Source organism: Melozone crissalis, unplaced genomic scaffold (assembly GCF_028551555.1).
Source record: "Melozone crissalis strain CALT ecotype California unplaced genomic scaffold, PUWL_Pcris_2 ptg000013l_1, whole genome shotgun sequence".
Classification (NCBI taxonomy): domain Eukaryota; kingdom Metazoa; phylum Chordata; class Aves; order Passeriformes; family Passerellidae; genus Melozone; species Melozone crissalis.
The window spans coordinates 52,216,133-52,238,173 of NW_026535791.1; the positions used below are offsets into that span (position 1 = coordinate 52,216,133).

The 22,041-nt window shown below is 40.8% G+C and overlaps 1 protein-coding gene across 1 annotated transcript; it reads right to left on the reverse strand.

Annotated features, from left to right (window-relative positions):
* Nucleotides 1-2,511: 2,511 nt before the first annotated feature.
* On the reverse strand, nt 2,512-19,009 carry MXRA5 (matrix remodeling associated 5). The gene is made up of 6 exons (XM_054271738.1): nt 18,807-19,009; nt 16,388-16,517; nt 15,663-16,053; nt 8,140-13,116; nt 6,610-7,510; nt 2,512-5,086 (listed from the first exon to the last, which is right to left on the reverse strand). Exons 1-6 carry the CDS (start codon nt 18,992-18,994, stop codon nt 3,175-3,177), a joined length of 8,499 nt encoding a protein of 2,832 aa, XP_054127713.1. The 5' UTR covers nt 18,995-19,009; the 3' UTR covers nt 2,512-3,174.
* Nucleotides 19,010-22,041: the final 3,032 nt, after the last annotated feature.

A 22,041-nucleotide genomic window follows, 5' to 3' on the forward strand; every position in this document is an offset into this window, starting at 1 on the left:
TCTGTTACCAGTTGCTAGTTGTGTTCTGGATATGGTCACAGTGAATCTCCTTTTGTGAAGGCTATTGCAAAAAAATATATCTACAACTGCAGTAATTTTCAATCTGCACAGTTGTAATAAGTCACCTTCTTATTCTGCTTCTCCAAATAGAAGACAAACAAATCTTTCTTCTCCATTTACAACGCAAAGGCAAGGAATGTTTTTCCTTTCCATGGAAACTATCCAGAACCTGCTTTGATTGATCAAGTAAAAACTTAGAAATCTACTTTCCCAGCATTCCCCAAATCAGAAAAGAACAGATTACATTGCCTTTGAATTCATGGGTCCTGATTGAATGAAGACTTTTGAAGAAAAAAAAAAATAATGAAGTGTTGCATCCTTGAAGTAATGTGAATTTGTCATTGATTTATTTAACACAACTTGCAGATAATTACCTGGAAATAAAGGAATAAATTTTGATTTAAATTCAGTGTCCTACAACTGCCTTCATTTGATGGATGATTCAGCACCTAGAGTGACACATAGATTTAGGCCAAGAATGTAAGTCCTAGAACAGACTTAGTTTCCCTGTGAATCTTTTTATTTCTACAAATGGGAGAAGTATATCTATCTTGAGTCCAGGATAGATATCCTGTACAACAGGCATATCAGCACAGAAAGAGTATGACAGACAGACACAACATATGGCCCAACACTGCTTGAGTGTAAAAAGCATTCATTTGATATTTTTAAGTTGTGGTTACATTTATTTTGAAAGAAAATTATATGCTATAGATCTCTTATTGGGAGCATATTTTCATAAAAGGGGTAAAGGCAAAAATAATGGAAATTATAACGCATTAAAAAAATGTTAAATCTCCTTTTGAAGGAATTTTGCAAGCATGCAAGTTTTGACTTAAGAAAATGTCTAGAGCCAAATCTTTCATATCTTAGCCTCCAAAACTTCCATTGGCAGCTGTGAAAATTCTGAACTGAGGAATAAAACATGTTCTGATGATTTGTTTGATCCTGAAAGATCAAATGTTTGAATTTGAGTTTGGATTCTGTTTTCTTCTGTTCACATAAAAAGAAATCTACTTAACAGAAATATGCCGAAGTAATTCAGCACCCAAGAATATCTCTAAATTCCCATAACTGCTAAGTGAAGGCTGGACACATGATTAAAAGTGCTTGACTCCTACTACAATGCCAAATGCTGACTTCAGACTCTTTTACAAGATGTATTATTATTATTAAATACTGCATGACCACTTTCCAAATTGGAAAACTACTATAAAGTTAAAAGTAAAGGATCTAAAGATGTATCTGATATGTTCAAAGAAAATAGCCAGATTGGAAAGTACCACATGGGCAACCTAATTAAAAATCTTAAATGCTTCTCTTCTTTCTTCATTAACTGCTCTCACAAGCAGCTACATCCCTGCCAGGTATTTAGGGACATGCTTCCCATTGAGCACTGCTTGGTGATTTAAGGCCCAAGGGTTTAAACCATAAAAAAGAAACTATGACATAATTAAGTGCTATTTACTTAGGCAACATATCCACAACTTTAAAAAAACTGTGTACAAACCACAGATTTTTAACCTGCACTGAATTTTTTAAAAATAAGTTTTATAAAATATTCTATAATACAAATTGTACCCCTTGTATCTTCAGCAATGCTCATCTCATTTAAGTCTATATTCTTGTTCTAATAAAATACCTTTTACTTTAAGTAGCTCAGTTCTGTTTGCCATTATGATAAGTATACATTTTGCAACAGCTTACTATTTTCTAAACTGGATAAACTTGTGGGGTAGGAAGTCTTTGATTTCAGTTTTTGCAAAATGTAAATACTAGCAAAACACTTCACATTACTGACATGTTTTGATCAACAGAGAAAATAAAAATAAAGCTTTTATTCTAACCATATTCTAAAACATGAGCATAAGTTTTATGAGCAAGCAGAACTTTAAGAATTCAGGAATATCTGAGAGAAGCCACATGTTTAAAGATAAGTTAACATTTCCAAAATCCTGATTGTTATACTTTGTTGAAACATGGGCATATTCAGCACCTTGTAGCAAATATTTCTAAAGCACAAGAGACAAATCTTCAGAAAATTATGGATATTATCCAGTAAACAATCCCTGACTGCAGAAAAAGTATTACCATTGCAAATATATGCTGAAATATTAATAAATTTCTATTAATAAATCACTTTAAAAAAGATAAACAACTATATTAATTTGTCGTCCCTAAAACACCTATAAATGAATCAAATAGAAATTGGGTCAAATGCAAGTACATATAACACTACATTACTTCAGGGTTTTCAACCTAACTCCATACTCCCACTGCTTGGAGTTCCTTATTTTCTGAAAAAAAAAAAAAAAAACAAAAGGAAAAGAAAAAAAAAGAAAACCAATTAATACATTCTTTGGAAAATATTTTATTTTTTTATTATAAAATGTACAGTATATTGACCTTAATATTATAAAACACTGTAATGTATCAGAGTCTTGTAAAGACCAATAATTTATAAAATGAGACCAATTTCATTGTTACTCTTTCTAGTCTCATAGTCAGATTAAAAAATATATATAAAATAGATAATGAATTAATTGACCATAGCATCCTTAGTAGCTGGCAAATGTATGTTCATATGTTAAGGCAGCTAATCTCTGCATGTATTTTTATTAAAATAGATCACTCTTATTTGCTAATTTAGTCTTTGATTTTGAAGAGCTGATAGAAGCATGAACAGAAAGGTTAATAATCATATTCTATAAGCCTAGATTATGAAAAGGCGCTGCAGGGTATAAAGAAAATTATGTTTTACTAAAGTACTGCTATCACTGCAGCTCACTTATGAACAGTTAATACTTCTTTGGTACTTTTAAGGTGCTTGTTAGATCAAGAAATAGCTTTGGACTATTGACAATAGAGTACTTTGGGTCTCAGATGCTATTGGATAGCATGAAAAACATTACACTGTCTTAACAATTTTAAGACCTTTTACAACATGTTAGTCTTCTCAGTTCCAGACTTACTACCATACTGAGTACAAAAGAAATGCAGATTAATTCCTTTTTCTTCTCTTGTTAGCCATTGTTGCAAGCAGTACTCTCCTCATTGCACTCGTTTGGCAGTGACTTGAACATGAGTATCCAGTCAAAGGCACTTGTTTTAATGTTAGAATATGTGTATGTAGGTTGTTTTAGAATCACTGCCTAGTATATTTTTAGCAGTGCATTTATAGAACCCTGCATCCCTTTGAGTGGACTGCTGGATAACTAATGACCCCTGAGGATGGAGGAATTTGTTTCCATACAGACGGGATTGAGCTCCTGTTGTCAGATGTGATTTATCTGGAAGCTCCCATGTTATTTCTGCTTTAGGAATCCCAATGGCCATGCAGTTCAGTTTAACTGAATTTCCAGGTCTGGCATAGATGACAGGTGCTGGCTCACTGGTGATCCGAGGAGGATAGGCAATGACAATGACAGGCACAGTCATAACAGAAGTGCCATAGTCTGTTGACACTTTGCACAGGTAGGTGCCCCTGTCAAATACAGAAGCCTCACGCACTGTCAGTGACCCATTCTCCATCAGGGAAAAGCGACCCACGGCCTGGGGGGCATCCATAACCATACCATTGGGCAGTGTCCAGGAGATCTGCGCCCGCTGGTTTGCCTGGGTGATGCAGTGAAGCTGCAGAGTTTCTCCATTGATGATGCTCACCAGGTTGTTGTACTGGTTGCTGATTTCTGGCCTGAGTCCCACCTTCAGGAAGACTACTCGTTCCACATACCCTCCTGGGTTTCTGGCTGTACAGCGGTAGGTGCCAGCATCCCCAGCAGATAAGCTGCTGATGTGTAAGATCCCATCCCTCTTATGGTAAAATCTGTGCAGGCGACTGCCACTCAGCACTTCAGAGCCATTGGGAAGGATCCAGCTCGTGCTGGGTTTGGGGTTCCCCTGGACTGAGCAGTTCAGATTGATGCTGTGCCCAGCAATGGCAGTGATCCTTTCACTGACAGGGTCTCTGAAGGAGGGTTTCTCCAAATGGTCTGTGATGAGGAGCTGCACAAGCAGTCTCGCTTCCCCACCTTCGTTGCGCCCGATGCACACGAGCTGCACGGCGTCCGTCTGTCTCACCCCTCTGATGTCCAACGTTCCATTGCGATGCACAGTGATCCTGTTCCCATAGTAGGGAGCCGGTAAGATTACTCCTTCTGGAAAAGCCCACAGGACACGAGGAGCAGGGATGCCCTCAGCTTTGCAGTCAATAAGTTTCCGGCTGTCTCTGGTGGCTGTCTCCCGCACAGATGTTATTGCACTGAGATGACCATTGATTCTGGGAGGCTGAACGTCAACATGGATCCAGACCATCTTCCGATCTTCTCCAGCACTGTTCCGTGCTACACAAGTGTAGTTACCACTGTCAGACCTTTGGGCCTTTTGGATGAGGAGGGTGCCATCTCTGTATATCTGGTACTTGTCAGACAGGGCAGGAATAGGCCTGTTGGTTGGGGAAAGCCAGGTCACCTTGGGAGTGGGTTCTCCTTTGGCTTCACATGCCACTGTGACAACATCGCCATAAGGTACGTTAATACTGATGTATGTTTTGTTCCTGATGGTTGCAGGCTCTGCCACCACTTTGACCCGCACTTTCATTTCATCCTTCCCAATCTGGTTTTCAGCATAGCAGGTGTAGTCTCCTTCCTCTCTCAGTCCAACATCATTGAAATACAGGGTTCCATTATCAAAGACCACGTATCGCTTCGTCCGGCTGCCGCTGTCATCCGACTGCATGAAAGTATTGATCATGCTGCCATCTGGAAGACCCCAGGAGATCTCTGGGTTTGGCAGACCTGTGGCTACACAATCAACTTTCAGGTCCCCCCCATACTTGACCTTGTGGTTATTCTCATTCTTATGTTCTATTTTTGCTGGTTTCATCATCACATTCACTTTGAGGAGCACGTAGTCATCCCCTATCTTATTGCGGGCCACACACAAGTAGTCTCCTGCATCTTTGTCTGTAACTGAATGAACAACCAAAGTCCCATTGCTGAATACTTTGATTCTAGTTTCCAAAGTGCTGTAAGGAAAGAAAAAAAGAACCTAACATGAGCTACAAAATCAGATTTTGGGTATAAACTACTGAGAGAAATCTGTGGGAGAATAACAACTCAACAGTATCAAAAGAAAAAAAAAAAGAATAGGAGAGGAAAATTGCTACTGGTAAATAATTAGATGGTCAGAAATTTCCAGGATATTCACCACCAAAAAGCAAATGGAAAAAAAGAAGATAAAGAAGTCTACTCACTTGTAACCAAGTAATTTTCTTGTATTTAATGACTTTAATGCTGTTTTTGACCACTAAATAACAAATTATGCTGGTTTTTACTCTTCTGACTACTTGTACATTATTCTGTAACATTGAAATATGAGACCTCTGAATTATATAATCCACACAAGCCTATATGGACCATAATGGAGTCCGGTACTTCAGTCTTCAGCTGAAAACAAATAAAGATGAGGAACTTCCTCTGGCATTAGGTATAAATATTAAACTTTTAGAAAAGTCACAAAGAAGCCAAATGTTGCTAAGCTTTTCTTTTTTCAAGGAAAAAAAAATTCCAGTATGCTAAAAAAAGCTATTATTCCTTTCCACTTCACTATGGAATTGGTGTATCGTGGTCAAAACCAACTACCTCAGTAGCCAGTTATCTTCCTGAAGTAGATCTCTAGTATTTGAAAAGCAGTCCACATAAAGATCATGAGGGAAAATTAAAAAGAAACACAGTATTTTTTTGTTAGCGCTATGAGGCATAAAATGCAATCTGGATTTTGTGCTATATATTTTGTAATATACAGGTTACCTAAAAATATTTTTGTCAATATAAAAAAAAATTATGACTATGTTCAGCTGTGAAGAAAGTTGTTCCCAATTATGCATTTTAATTACAATGCATTTCTCATCTCTTTATAGTGCTCTAAGGTGAGTTACGAATAATTTATAGCACAGAAATTTGTTTTCAACCAAGTGTTAGGACAGTTATTGTAGAAGTGATATTTTACTTGATATTGCAAACATTGGAGAACATATTGTTTTAGGCATTTATACACAACCAGGTTTGCACAGACCTTATTTTGCAGTAGCATTTGTTTATACACGACGTTTAAATTATTGTGTTTAAGTAATTATAAGTTGATTTATTTGCCCTGTATTTATTATGTGTAATGATTTGCCTAAGAGATAAAATTCAACGATCCCTTTTCTCCAGGAGAAGAGCAAAGCAGGCACCTGTGCAATCTTATTCAGACTAAGCACATTGGAACAAGCAGTACACAAGCTGTATATCTGGACTTTTTGCTACATTTACAAGTGGCTGTAAAAGACAAACAGTGGCAGCTTATCCTAAAATCTTGAAGATAACTTTTCAAGAGTAATACCGCTTTGAAGAAAATTATGCTAAAATATGACTTAATTTTTTTGATATAATTTGAAATTCCTTCTTAAGGATTGAGAGGATCATTCAAAACCTCTGAGTGGGCTTTTCTCTAAGTTAATCCAAACTGCAATTTACCTGCAACACCTCAAATAGTTGATTCCCTTACCTGTGAAGGGAATCAATCATCCTTTTGGAAGGCAACCTCCATAATATCCGAGGCCAAGGGTCACCAGAAGCACTACAGTCCAAATGCAGGATGCCACCGTATGTTACATCTGTTCTCTGAGGAGAGCTCCCAGTGATCCTAGCATTAGATGCGTGCTTCTTCACATGGAGTTGTACTGTTCTCCTGGCAGCTCCCACCATGTTGGCAGCAATGCACTCGTAGGTCCCACTGTCCTTGGGGGACACGTTGCGAATGTAAAGAGTCCCATTAGGAAAAACAAATAAATTCCCATTGACAAACTGAGAAGGTCGGATTTGGGTGCCATCGAAGACCACCCAGCGGATGCTGGGAGCAGGTGCTGCTTTGGCAGTGCAGTGGATGTTAATACTGCTACCAAGGGGCAGGGAAATGTTCTCTTGCTTTTCCTGCTGGATGATGGGGGGTAAGGCTGCAATGTGCAGCCTCACTGCAATGCTGTCAGCTCCTGCAGCATTGCTTGCTACACATTTGTAAACTCCTCGGTCTGAAAAAGTTGCTTGCTTGATAGACAAGGTTCGGTTTTCATGAAGCATTATCCTGCTTTCTGTGGTTGTGACTGCCTGCAAAATCTTCCTGTCTGGGAAAATCCATGAAATTAATGGGCTTGGAGTCCCGCTAGCCTGACACTCCATTGCTATGGTATCTCCAAAGTATACCGTGACATCTCGATAGCGGGAAAGTAAAATTTTGGGCTGGTGGGCTACAATTGTGAGCATAACCATCATTTTATCTTCGCCATGCACGTTCTGAGCTGTGCATAAATACTGTCCACGATCCTGAAGCTGAGCATTCCGGATAAGGAGAGTACCATTTTTCCAGACTTCAAACCTTTGTAACTTGCTGTTGGCTGTCATTAGAGCTCCTGTGAAAGTGAGAGGAAAAAAAGAAAGATAAAGTCAAAGGGTTTAAAATGTAAATTATTGCAATAAAGAAGTCTTAAGTGAGATTTTAGGTTTACTCAACACCAATTACAACTTTGGAGGGCCTACATGATATCTTCTAACTCTATCCATAGCACAAATTAGTCTTAGTTTCTATGGCAGAACTAACCACTATCTTGCAAACATGCACAGCAAGGAAATTTTTGAAGGCCTTGTTTTAGGATCCTTCTTAAATCTTTATGTAACTTTTCTGTTCCTTTTGCATATGGAGATGATACACACATCAATATTTAAAGTAGATATGTTAACAAACCCATACTCAAAAGTATTGCTGCAATAAATTCTAACTGCTATGAATAAGCAGAGTTGGCTGCTTTTCACAGCCAAAAACTACTCTTCAAAAATGAACTCATTAAATGGTAGAGGTTTTCTTTTACTACAAGAAACACTGTAGATCTATTATTACTTGTAAGGATTAGTTGCAATTAATCATTTTCTCTACAGTGATTATAAGTGGCAGGAAGCATTTTTCAGTATTTTGAAGTATTCCTGTGATCATGTTGCACTTCTGTGCAATACCCCTACAAATCATGCACAATATCTGTCTTACCTGTAGAGGCTTTTGTCCAAGTAATAAAAGGCTTGGGTTCCCCAACTGCATCACAAGGGATAAAAGCATCCATTTCAGCAAGGATGGATATGGTGTGAGATGCTTTTGTGATAATTTTAGGTCTTTCTCCGTTTACTCTAAAATTAGTGGAAGACTGAATTACAGTCGAATTGCGTGGCATAATGCCTCCCATGTAAGGAACAGATGGAAATTTTTGATGACGATAATGGACATTTTTAAAAGGATGAACTGTAGTGCTTATTTGTGGTTTTGTGCGCTGGAAGGCTGGAGGGGTGATCTTTAAAATCACCCGTGGTGATGTGGTCGTTGTGGCATGTGGCATTGGAGGCACTGGAATCGCTGTAGCTTTCTGCACTGTAATCCCAGTAGGTAAGACCTGAGCAACCTTCTTCTCATTTGTTTCTTTTGGCACTGGTTGACTAGGAACATCTGGTTTAGGATGCATATTTAGGTTAGGGAATATCCTTGTTCTGTTGAAAAGGAATGGTATTCTGGAATTGGGGTAATAGGGGATGCCTTGGTTTGGGAGTCTCCCAGCTGTGCCTCTGTTATCTGGAACATGGTTATTTCCAAAAAATCTTGAATTAAAATTGTATCTGTTCTGACCCTGATTACTGAACTTGCTTTCAGTTAATGGATTTGTTTTGTGAAATGGAGAGGCTTGTGTTGGGGTAGTTGATTCTCTCTGGGAAGCAGAAATTTTCCTGTCCTGGATGGTTTGTGCTGCATAGGCTGTTATCTCTGGCTTGTTTGTGTAGTGAAGAGGTTGATGTGTTATAAAATAGCGAAGAGGGCCCTGTGTTACAGGAAGCTTCATTGCGCCTCTTCCTGGAATGTGCTTTGGAGGCACAACAGGTAGTCTTTGGTTTATGCTTGGTATCATTCCAGCAGGTGGATGGGGAAGACTTGGATTTAGCAGTAAACTGTTGTTTGACTTGTTGCTATACAACTCATTGAATTGCTGCTCTTTGGACTGTATGCTAATCCTGTTCTGGTTAGAGGAAGGAGTAGGGTGAACATTCTGTTTTGAGGTCATCACTATTTTTTCACCACCTGCTCCAACTTGTTTTGCTTCTGGGAACCTTTCTCGATTAAAGGCATTACTCTCCTTGGCTGTATAATGAAAAGAAGGATGGGAAGTGCTTGAAATTGAAGGGGGAAGAGTGACAAGTTTTGTAAATGGAATAAAAGCAGTGGATGTAGTAGGAGGCTTTTCAGTCATCTCTGAATGATAAAACACATGTAACATAGATTCCTTTCTGTCCAAGGAAGATGGCACTGTCCCAGCCTGGGAAGTAACAGATTTCTTTGTCTCTCTAACTGGAAAAGTCTGAGTTTCTGCAGGGCTGAAAGAGGAGGATAAAGTAATAACCTCATACTGCTGAGGTGGCCCAGATTTTGCTGGTGTTTCTACAGATACTGTGGGCTTCCATGGCTCCTTTGAAACTGACAGGTCCTTATAAACTTTGACTGTGCTAACAGGAATACTTAAGTCACTCATAGTGGGATATGCCACCTGGAATGTTCCAGCAGTTGTTTCATTAACCACAACTTCTAAGTCAAATAGGTTAGGCTCTTCTTGAGATTTTGGTTTTGTTGATAGTATTGAGTATTGAGTATTTCTATATGCAGGAGAAGTTGTGGTCCTTGATTGTTCTGCCATATGATCCACAGTTTTAGAATCTGCTTTCATGTCGTTCTCCGCAGAGACATTGTCTAATGAGTGGTATGCTGGCACTTCACTTTGCTCTGGTTTCAGAGATACACTTGATTCTTTCGTGGGAAGCGCATCATGTACAGCATATGATGATAAAACTGTGATGGGCTCAGTCACTGGAAGTTCCAAGGTTTCAGGGTTAGTAGGGTGTGGCATATGTTTGGCTCCAGGTGGAGAAGCAGTAGGCCCAAAAGAGGAAGTTGTGATCACATCTCTGATTTTTGTAATTTTCTCTGTGACACCTGAATCAGGAATTAAGGAAGGAGTGGATTCCATACTCTCCTCTTTCCTAGCCTGTATTTTGGTGTTTTTAAGATCAGGACTTTTAAGAGTTGCAGCAGAAGTTTTGGTAACAGCTTCAATTTCAGGTGTCCTTGGAATTATAGGCATTGCCTCTGTGGTTAAAACAGGATGGGGCAAAGGCTTTGGTCTTTGTCGGATTCTGTTTGGCCTTCTCCTTCTCCCATAAGGCCTTTTTCTACTATGCTGAGTAATAAGTGAAGGCATGGTCTTTCTATATGGAGTTGTTGTGGTGGCCACAGTGGTCAATCTAATCATGGAAGAAGCCTTTTCTAACTCCTCTGCTGTTTTATGAGGAGCATTAGCACTATGCAAAATGAATATGGGATTTTGTTTTGGAATAGCCAAGTTTCTATGTTCTTCTGTCTGAGAATTGTCTGCATAACTGCTGGGTATGCTTTCTTGAGTCACTGTATTCCTCTGAGTTTCAGGTTCTTCTTCACTCTGAACCCTAACAGGGGTGACAGCTAGAAAACTGTTACTTAAGTCTGTCATTTTTGTACGACTTGTGGATATTTTTTTGCGCTGGTATCTTGCATCATTGCTCTTTTCTCTAACAAATGGAAAAGTAGATGAAGGAGCAGTAGTAGTGCCTACAGAATCTGTTGGGAGGATCTCAACAAACTGAGAAGGTGCTGAAGTTACAGTGTCAACACTAATTGGGCCCCCTTCATTTAACTTCAAGCTTTCCTCCAAGGTGCTATGAAGATCCACAGTCTGAGACTCAGCAAGGAGAGTAGCATCAAGTGGTAGCTCAGCAAAAGCAGAATTTTCTTCAGATATAGAAGATGCAGTTTTATCTACATTTTCCACTATGAATAAACTGTTCTGAACATTAGGAAAGTTTGTCACAATTTTTTTGGCTAGAGGTTCTTCAGTAAGAGCAATTGAATCATCTGTCCTGACATCAAGATGCTGCTCCCCTTGTGGTTGTGGAGTTGGAGAGACAGGAGTCAAATATGGACCTGACAAAGAAATTTCTACAGTGTCCATACTTGCAGGTGTTTCTAAAGCCCTGTGGTTGGAAAATGGTTCCGTTTCTGACCTTATTAATACAGGCTGGACTGAAAACACTTCCGTTTTCTGCGAAGCAGTGACTGAGAATTGCTCGTCTTCACCCACAGGAGATGCATCAGCCGAGGAATCCACCACATCAGCTCCTGTCTCTGAAGATGGAGGGCTGGCTAAGGGATAAGGGGCAGGAGTAGTCTCCTGCATGACTGATGGCAGTGAAGTTGTTGCAGAGACAGTTGTAGCTGTTGTTCTAGGAAGATTCTTCCCACGGACCTTTGCCAAAATGTCAGCCCAATGCTGTGGATTAATCTGTTTGCTTGCCACATTAATTCTCCTTCGAGATTCAAATACTCTCCGGCCTTCTGCAACATTGCTGTCTTGGGTTCCATCAGTACTTTTCCAGATTTTCATTTTCCTTCTGCCCTTCTTCCCCTTTTTAATTTGAGCTTCTGGCACTTGGTCACTTTTTTGTTTAAAAGGTATTTCCCAGTCTTTTAGGCGGTTCTTTCTTCGTGGGAACTCCTCCACCCCTCCTGCCCCTGATCCCTCTTCATCATCTATGACCCGCCCTCTTGTTTTTGACAAACCTTTTGAGCCTGGGCGCTTCTTTAGTTTGATTCGTTTAAATGACCTGTCAGACACCATTTTATTTACTGTGACCCTTACAACAATCTGATCTGATCCCTGCTGATTGACAGCCACACATCTGTAATAGCCACTATCAGTGACATGGCTCCTTGGAATAAGCAAAGTACCATTGGGCAGCATATAGCCTTTTGAAGAGTTTGATAAATCATTGAGTACCTGACTGTTTGGAAGAATCCAGCTCAATTGCGGGTCTGGGATGGCAATTGCATTGCATGGCAAAGCTATTGGATCTCCAACATTTTTTTCAACTCTCACTGCATCTGAATCAGCAACCTGAATAGCTGCAGGCTGCACAACCAGTCTGTAAGGCATTATGTCCACATCATCTCTCACTTGGGCAATGCAATGGTACACACCTCCATCAGTGTAACTGACTGCTTTGATTATTAGTCGGCCACTACTGAGAATGGAAAACCTACTCTCTTTGTCATTAAAAGGTGCCTGCAGTTTAGTTCCATCTGGAAAAAGCCACAGAATGGAGGGGCTCTCAGAAGCTTTCACACTGCAGCTCAGCTGACACTCTGACCCTTCCACCACACTCTGTACTGTCCTTGTGCTCTGATTTTGCTCTATCATTACCCAGTTTCTCTGCTGCCTGGTGGTTTTGGTATGAATTGTCTGAGAAAACACAGTAAAAAAAGATAGTACCACTTTTTTCCCTGTACTCTGACGCCTGTTCAATTGGATATTTATAAGAGGCTGCATCACCCAAGAAGGCTCAGCAAGTATTTGGGCTTTTACACCTGTGTAGTAAAGAGCATCATAATCTGAGCCTTGCCTGTACTGATAGATTATTTTAGGCTCTTTTCTGAGCATAAGTTCCCTCTCTAACTTAACAGGTACTTCACTGTAGTAAGCTATAAGCTTCCATAGTTTTTCATAGTTTTCTCGATTCATTGGACATTCAAAATCCAGTGCAATTGTGGCATTTATATCTATCTCCTGAGTCTGGATTTGATTCCACTGAATTTTGGTAGAACCTGTTGGTTTTTTGATTTCACAGTTCAGGTGGACTATGTTGCCATGCTCATCAGTCATATTTAGAGTAATGTTCCATGGTGAGGACTGAAGTTCTTCCAGAGGGAGTTCGTAACTGTCACCATCTTCCTCATTTTGAGTGCTGCTATTTTGCCTCAGTGAGGACTGAATTACAGGCTTCCTACAGGAAATATCTTCCAAGTTTTGAATATCTTCTTTCTGCAGTTGTTTTGGGCTGCTGCACTTAGCACACAGTTGTCCCCCTTCATAGGCTTTGTCCTTTTTGCATTTTAAAACACCTGGAAAAAAAAAAGGAAGGAAGAAAGAAAATAAAAAGGAAAAAAAAACATAAATAAGCTGAAAAACTGTTCTAGTTAGACAACTCTCAGAAGTATGAAATAAACTTCATGAGCATTTGAGGATTGCATTATGATTATAAGGCAAGACTTATAGAATGGCACCTCTTTGTTTTACAGCTGAATGGGCACCCGATTCTCAATCTGACCATGATTTCTTTGCATAGAAACCAAAGTGTGCAGGGCAACATTTAAATCAGCAACAAACTACTCTCTGTGTCAAAAAGTTTGCATTTGTAGTGACAGCCTAACTTGTGGATCTAATATGAAGAGGCGTGGGGCCATTCAGCTTTCAAAAATAGAGCATTTACCAGAGAAATGCTGGACTTCCTCATTAAATAATCCAGGAAGCTTTTTATTATTTCTCTAGTGATGAACAGCATTGGCAGTACACAAAATTGCCAATGCTGTTCTTTTTTTTTACTGTAGCTACCAAAACAGACTGGCTAGTTCTTGCACTTACAAGCTATTTATCAGCAGGAAAAAAATAAAGTGCCACTTCTTCCCTGACCTCTGAAACAACTGCAAACTTTGTAATAAAAGGTAAAACAGAGAAGGAGAGCTAGACCAGGAAATTACAAAAAAGGTAAAACAGAGAAGGAGAGCTAGACCAGGAAATTACAGTCTTGACTCCTCTCTTCTGGCAATGCAGACTGTTGTCTGCAAAGTAACAATTTATTACATTGTTCTGGTCACTTAAATGTCAAATGTACCTTAGGTGTTCAGTTTGAAACCATATAGTAAATAAAATGTATTACAGTAATTCTAGGAATAAGTATCATCCTGAAGAATGAGGGATCTTGGAAAGAATGAACAATCTACCAGTGGGTTATACGGCAAAATGTCAGGAGAAAGGGAAATACACGTCAAATTTTAATATCATTATTTTAATGAAAAATATGTGCTTTGCTAATCTGAAAAATCAATTTTCTGGAAAAGGTGTCAAAAATTAAATATATATATATATATATATATATATATATATATGCAGTTTGTCACTTGCATATTCAAACCGGATGTTTCAAAGATAAGGAAAAACTGGCCCACAATCAACTTGGCAGTGGCTACACTAGTCTGAAGAAATTTAATAACTCTTTCTAGACAGAATTCCCCAAGAAGTTAATGTTATAGTCATATACAGATACAAAATCTGTCATACATAAAAACGGCATGGATAAATTATTCCTCCCTCCAAAAATCGCTACTGTTTTAGCATACAGAGGTAACCTAGCTGAATAAAAGTACTAGCAAGCCAACACTGCACTAAGGAAGGAATGTTCAGCTAATATATCATTATTATAACTTACAGTAAAACTTAAGTACACCCATTAGACATACACACACAATTTGAATCAAGAACAGAATGTAACAATATTAAAATGTAAGCTAGAGAAATACAGTATTTCAGTCAGATGACTCAAATATCTGTTTAGTCAGGAAGACTTACATTACTTATTCAAGCATTACACATTCCTAAAAAGCACTGTCCTACAGTCAAGTGCAAAATTGCAATGAATTATGTATTCTAGGATTACAAGACCCATCATCATTCATTATATGTGCTCCAAAATAATTACATAAACCTTGGGACTCCATCACTTATTTGAGACATCTTCAATTACAATTAAATGCCAATTCCCTTTTAATAATTTAGCAGAAGCTCTTGTGTAACACCAGCTCTTCTGCTGCACTGAGATACCCAAACTAAAAATTGACACTCAAACCCCTTCTCATTTAGTGTATTCCTGATACAGAAGCATTATAAAGCTCTCTTTTTTGCTTCTGAACGCAATCAGAAGCATTCTAGCCTAGACATTGGGATACTTTTCTCATCTCTAAGACTGAACAAAGATAGACAAGCTATTTTATGAAAAAAATACATGGTAGAAAATAAATACATTGTAAGCATGCAAAAATACTTAATATATATTTGCTCCATCATAAAATGAAGTTGTGGTCAATGAAGAAATACAGATGGACATGAAGAATGCATATTACAACCTTGATGTTCATAGATTCAAAATTAGAGGGCTTAATCAGGAATTTGGTAACCTGATTTCCTTCCTTCCTTGGACAAACAAGTTCAAATCCAATATTACTGCCTTCCATGAGAGGATACAGTCAGCAGCTTTGTTGGCTGAGGACAATTGGCAGCCCTTACCAAAGGTACACTGCTGTGCAAGAAAATGCAGTAAAAAGTTATAACCCCTTTCCAGTTATAAACTTCACTACCACTTCCAACATCCCAAATGTAACGGCTAATTTCTTTGCTGTTAAATACATATTTTTATCTAATGAAAGAAAACCTTGCTTTTTACAGTGTTTTTTAAACACACATATTTATTGAACAGTAACATGAATTAATACTGCACTTAGACATCATGTAGGTAATAACACTTAGGAAATAACAAAACCATCAACACACAGAACAGGAAGAAAAAAAAATCAACATTAGGAGTTCAATAAACACTGGTAGCCTATGCTCTTACCTCCAGAAACTTCATTCCATTCAAGGAGCCACTTCAAACTGCAGTCGCAGTCCCATGGATTTCCATGAAGGTAAAGATTTTCCAGCAGTGGCATGCCTTGAAACATCTCGGCAGGCAAGGTCCTAAGAGCATTTTCAGATAGGTAGAGATGTCTTACTGTTGACAATTTGAAGTAATCAAGGACCATAAATGTTGAAAAGGTGTTGGGGTGAAGCTGCTGGAGCAAATTTCCTTCCAGGTGCACAAGTCTTAGAGAGGTTAAACCATTAAAAGCATTTGGATGAATAAACTCAATTCTGTTGTGGTCCATGTGCAGTCTCATTAAGCTTGGAAGTCCTTGAAGAGTTTGGCCAGTTATGGCTTTCAATTTATTGTAACTAATTTTGAAAACCTAAATAAAAAACAAAACAAACATCAATTAAAAAAAAAAGAACCAGAGATTCTTTTTATTGTCTAAATCCAAATAGAATAGCAATCAAGCAATTTTTTTCCTCCCACATTCAGATCTTTTGCACCACTGAAAAATGATATGTTGGTCAGAGGCAGAATAAAACTGAGTGTTAGTTGGCATTATCAAGTTAGACGAAGGCATAGTTAAGAGATATCCAATGTATTTTGGGGGAAGATGTATGCTAATCCTAAAAAGGCACTATAAAGAACATTTAGTTTTATTTTCAATTTTTCATTTAAGTTAGTTTTGAAATTTAGGAAAACATAAGCATTACCTGTAGAGACACAAGATCTTTCAAAGCACCATTAGGAATATTCTGAATATCATTTCCATGTATCATGAGCAATTCCAATTTTGTAAGTCCTGCAAAGGAGTTTTCATATATAGACTGTATACTATTGAACCTGGGGAAAAAAATCACACATGCAGTTACAATTTATACGACTGTCACGGACTGAAAATGTAAAATTAGTATAATCTAACTTTCAGGAAAAACTGGAGGGGCTTTAACGCATTGTCAAAAGGCCAGAAGTTACTGAAAGACTCTTACAAGGCCCAAGCATACTTAGCTGATGTTTACACTACGATTTCTTTCATTCACTTTGTGACACTTTAGCCATAAATTAGGAGTAAAAGTAATAAATAGGCGTTTAAGTTCTAATAGTTGTCAGTATATTTTTCCATGCAGCTCAGTTTATAGAATGGAAATAAGTTAATGGCCTGTGGTCAAACCATGATGCTATGGAGCCTGGCAAACTACACAAGCTGCAGTGCTGCCAAAGCCGCATTTAAAAATAAATACATAGAGATTTGGAGAGTAAACATTAAAAATGGGTTATCTCCCAAACAGCACAAGAAGCAGTAAGTCACATCCTGCTTCACTTACTGCTACATGTAATTGGCTACATTAACTAAATACAGAAGATCTAGGAATTGACCTTCCAATTCCATCATTTGAGCCTTGAAACTCCTCTTAGATAAGGAACACAGAAAAATCTACTCTTTGAAAATGAATCAGTTTTGCTTTGGACAAACAAATCAGGCTTTATTTACCCGTTTGGAAGAGTTACATTTGGTGGCCTAGCTCTACATTTGTGTTTTTCATATGTATACAGAAAATTAAATGTAGTATCTAATCTAGGTATGAAGTCTTAAAACTAAGCATAGAATTTTAGAGATTTTTTTCCAATTTCTTGTATTTTCTAGAAAGCAAGAGAAGACACAGCATGAAATTAACATACTTTGAATATGGAGAAAATACTTCTGGATCTTCACTATGTTATCTATCTAAAGATCCTTAATTTGCTGAAATTTTAAAATACTGTATTAATATTTTTAGTCCTTCTGCAGATCCACTAAGCTTATAGCAAACATCTTATTAAAATTCCTTATTTCAAAATCAGTCCTTCGAAAAAAAATATTAACTCATCTAAATAAAAAATTTTCCTGAATAATTAACGGTTAGAAAAAAAATCTTCACTCTCTAAATGTATAGCACTTAAAACAGTAATATGATAAAGGTACTCTTTCAAAGTGAAAGTGTAACAACAGACAGTTAAGACAGTTTCGTCCTGGGAAAGGACATAACTCAGAAAACGTCATTTGTAGTGATGAAATACAAAGGGAAGAAATGTTTTTTATGCTGGCAGTTTATCAAATGTACTTTACTAAAAAAACAGCCCAAACGCCTTAGTAACTTAGAAGCCAACATCCCATTTTCAAAAGCAATTGAGGGATCTGAGTACATATTTCTTTAATGTAGCTTTAATGAGCACAAGAGCATTTTGAGAATAAAATTAGGCTTTAGGTGGATAAAATGTTGGTGGATAAAAATTTTAACTATAGAGAAGCAAAAAAAAAAAACTCTAACCAATAGATCACTATTGCCAGTCATTGCATGATCAGTTAGTTGCAGCTTAGGCTGCAGGCCATGAGGTTGTCAGGGTGAGTTCATCATGGGTAGTGGGGCAGCCGTGACACCAAGCAAAGAGGACTATAAGTCTTGCACTGTTCCCTCTCACACAATGACCCAACATGTACTTTTGTGATATGAAGCCTACCAATAGTCCCTGCCTTCTTGTCTCAAAATCTGACAGATGTGAGTTGGCAATATCCTTGCAGAGGACAGTGAGTTGGAGCCTGAGCAATCTCTTCCCAAAATATGCTTATACTGCGCTTAGTCACTTAAAAAAATCTGCAACAAAACCACAACTCCAAAGGCAATGGATCAAATCTCTTTCCACTGTATTCATTTAAGATATGCTGTATCTCATTGTTCTCCAAAATGCTCCTGGGTTACATCATAGAATTTTACTCCTACTGTGTTTTTGGTTTTTTTAAATCAGGTATAAAATTCCATATTCTGTAGAAATCTCATAATACATTTAATTAAATATTTTTCTTAATACACTCTAAAAGACTAAATGTTCTATGTGCCAAAAAAGAACTCACACCGTGATATAAAGATTTATTTGAAAATAATAGTAACTTTTGTTTGAAACAAAAAGGCTAAGCTAATTCCTCCATGCCAGCAGCTGTAGGGTTTGAAATTCAGCACCGATGGGTAAGCATCCATCTCTGTGATTCTACCTGAGAAGTACACGCAGAGATCCTGGTTTGCCCCAGCTGCGCGAAGCATCCCAGGCCCCCGCACTGAGAGCACAAAACCGTTTGCCCCGAGCTGCCGTACGAACCCGAAGTTGATCCTTTCCACGTGTTTGGGGATCCGTGCTGGCACGGCTGCCAGGGAGCGGAAGGTGCAGTGGACCTCGGTGGGGAGGTAGCAGGCGCAGGGCTGGGGGCAGCCCAGGGCGCCCCGTGGCAGCGCCAGCCCCAGCAGCAGCACCGCGGACAGCGCCCCGGCCAACGCCCGCTCCCCCATCTTGGCGCCTCCCCTCGCCTGGCAACTCCTGCGTTGTTGGGGGGCAGGAGGAAAAGAGAGAATAAATTATTATTTTTTAAAAGTTTTATGCACTCTTTATATGTTTTAAACCCTTTCTATACAAAGTGATTACCTGCATTGTCTAGAAAGTCTTTAGACAACCAAGGCCAAGTTCAGTTGGAAAGCCATTTTCTTTATTCCATGTCGTCTTCTATTTCAGTGTCAATTTTACCCCCATTACTCACTTCTACTAAATACCTATTCTAAAAAAGTTATGCTATTTCCCTATGGTAATAGGTTTTATAAGGTTTATTTTTATTCTGAACACCAAGAATAGTACTCATCTCACAGAAAAACTAGAAAACTTTTAGGGACATATCTAGCTCAAGCAAATTGCCAGGGCTCCCTCTACAGTCAATGAAAGAAAAAAAAAAAAAACAAGCCATAATCACTTGAAGATGAATAATATCAGTTATGTACCACATCAGATGACTAGAAATAGTACAACTGAGCTTCATTAGGTCCCAAATTAGCAAACTCACATCACGTAGCTGCCTAATATTTAGACACATTATTAACTTTTGGTAGGGTAAAATGTGGCTCAAAGACTCTCATTCGTAATAGATATGGGGAATGATTGTGATAGAAAGTGAAAGAAAGAATTGGTTGGCCATAGATCTAGACTCTGTCATCCTTTGCCATGGGTTGCTCTGTGATGTTGGATATATTCTAACACTGCAATCTAAACCAAACAGGTATTATGACCAATCAGAAATGATAAAACTACACAATTTGTTTAAAAGCATAAGCACAGACCTCAGAGGAAAAGTTTATAGTATGTCTACCAATACTCAAGTTCATATTTTTGGAACTGTGTGTCAAAGTCTGAATGGCTACAACCATGGAGAGTCATTTAAAGAAGCACAGACAAGAAAACACAGGTGTTACTGACTTGGAGCACTAGTAATTTCTGAAAATCAAATCATTTATGTCATGTCTTATTACCAATTAAGCCCCCTAACTCTGGACAAGTGACATTAAAACACTTCTATTCTTATTCCTATCAACAGAAGAATTTGAAAGCTTTTCAAATTAAAGTCATACAAGAACGCAGGCTGCTATTAGTAACAGACATTTAATATTCCTGCTTTTGTACAACACTGTGACAATAACAATTCACTTGTACCAGGTATTATTAGTTCCATTAGTTATTTGCTTGTAGTATAATTTTCTCAGATCTGCAAGCAACAAGATGCACAGTTTTTCCCTAAGATTACCATGTGCAAACTATTACAGTTCAAAGGAGAGGCTCGTTGGATGAAGAGTTTTCCCAAATATCTGTGGTCAAGTTAATGGGATGTTTAGCATTCTTTACAAGACAAATAGCTTGTAATTTGTTTAAGAATTTTCAGGTGCTGTTTCCCTTATATTCTCCTTAATGAAAATCCTTCTACAAAACACTCCTACTCATTCAGATTCCTTTTGTCCCTTTCAGGGATGCTCACTGAGGTGAAGAGGGGGATGCAGCGCCTCGTGAGGGGCTGGGAAGGGCGGGCGGGCGGGCGGGACTCACCGTGCCCTGCCCGTGCCGGACAGAGGCATGGCCGGCCCCGCTCCTCCGGGATCTGCCGCGGCACTCGCACCGCGCCGCCCCGCCCCGCCGCACGGGGGCGCGCTCAGCCCCCCATCGCCATTGGCTGCCTCCATAGCGTGCCGGCCAATGGGCTGCGGCCCCGCCCCGGGAGGCGGGGCGCGGGCGGAGCCCCGAGCGGCGGTTCTGCCCTCACGGCTCCCGGCGGGGCGGGCGGGTGCGGCCGGTGTTGCGCGGCCCGGGCCGTGCGCCAGCAGCGGCTGGGCGGAGGGGGCTGCGGGGAGCCGTAGTCCCCCTCGCCTCCGTGTTTCCTTCTGCCGTACCGGAGGACAGATGCTTCCCATTAAGGAAGAATATCCCCGCCGGACCGGGCAACGGGAGCGCCCGGGCTGAGGGCGAGCGCCGACACACGGCGGCACCGGCTGCGGGACGCCCGACGTCCCAGCCGCTTCCCCGTTCCCGCGTAGCCCTGCCGGGGAACCCCAAACCCAACCCGCCCACACCCGACCGCGCTCCGGCAGCGGCGGCGTGCGCCGCTCCTTACCTGAGGCTGGGCGAGGCGCTCTCGGCAGGCGCTGCCCGCCGCTCCCGATGCTCCGGGCGGCTGCGGGCGGCGGGCGGCGCGGGGCCGGCGGTCACCTGGACCCCGGCCTCCCCTCCGGCACCGGCTCGCCGAGCCTCATCGCTGCCTGCGGTGGCCCGCCTCGACGCCGACTTAGGACTCCTCATCACCCGTCATCCTGCGGGATCCGCCGCCGCGGCTGGGTCCCCCCGAACGAGCATAAGCGATGCGCGGCAGCCGGGCAGGCACCGCCGGGTGCTGGTTTGTATTGACCGCTATTGTTTCCGAGCGCGCCCCTTCTCCGGGTGCCGCACGACCCGCCGACAGTCGGTACGCCGCAAGCGCTCAGCCCCGGCGGGAGCGCAGCGCGTCGCTGCGAGAGCTCCGTGGGCCAGCGGGCGGGCGGGCGATGCGGGCGGCCCCGCGGCCACGGACGGGCTGCCTGGGCGCGCAGCTCTCCCCGCGGCGGCAGCGTCCCGCCGCCCGCCGCCGCATGGGGAGCGGGGATGCGGGTGCCGGGGCGCCGCGCTCCGCCCGCCTCCCCGCGCCGGGCGCTGTGCTGGGGGAGGGCGCGGCGCAGCGGCTCCTCTTGCGGGGTGGGCGGCACCGCCGGGCTGGGGGCGGCTGCGGGCGGGCCCGGGGCGGGGGTGGCTGAAATAGGCTGCGGAGCCGGCGGACAGGGGTCGCGGCAGTTGCGGTTTCTGAAGTTTACGGAAAGTTTGTCTCTGGGATCTGGGTGCATCCAGCACTGTTGAAGCTCTCAGACGTGCAGCTACGCATCTTGTGCGTTCGCACACACGTATACACACAGGAGTTCAGCGCATAATTCCTAACTGGACCCAGCAGTTTGGGTTTCTTTCTCTTCCCATAGTGATATGGTGCTTAAGGATACAG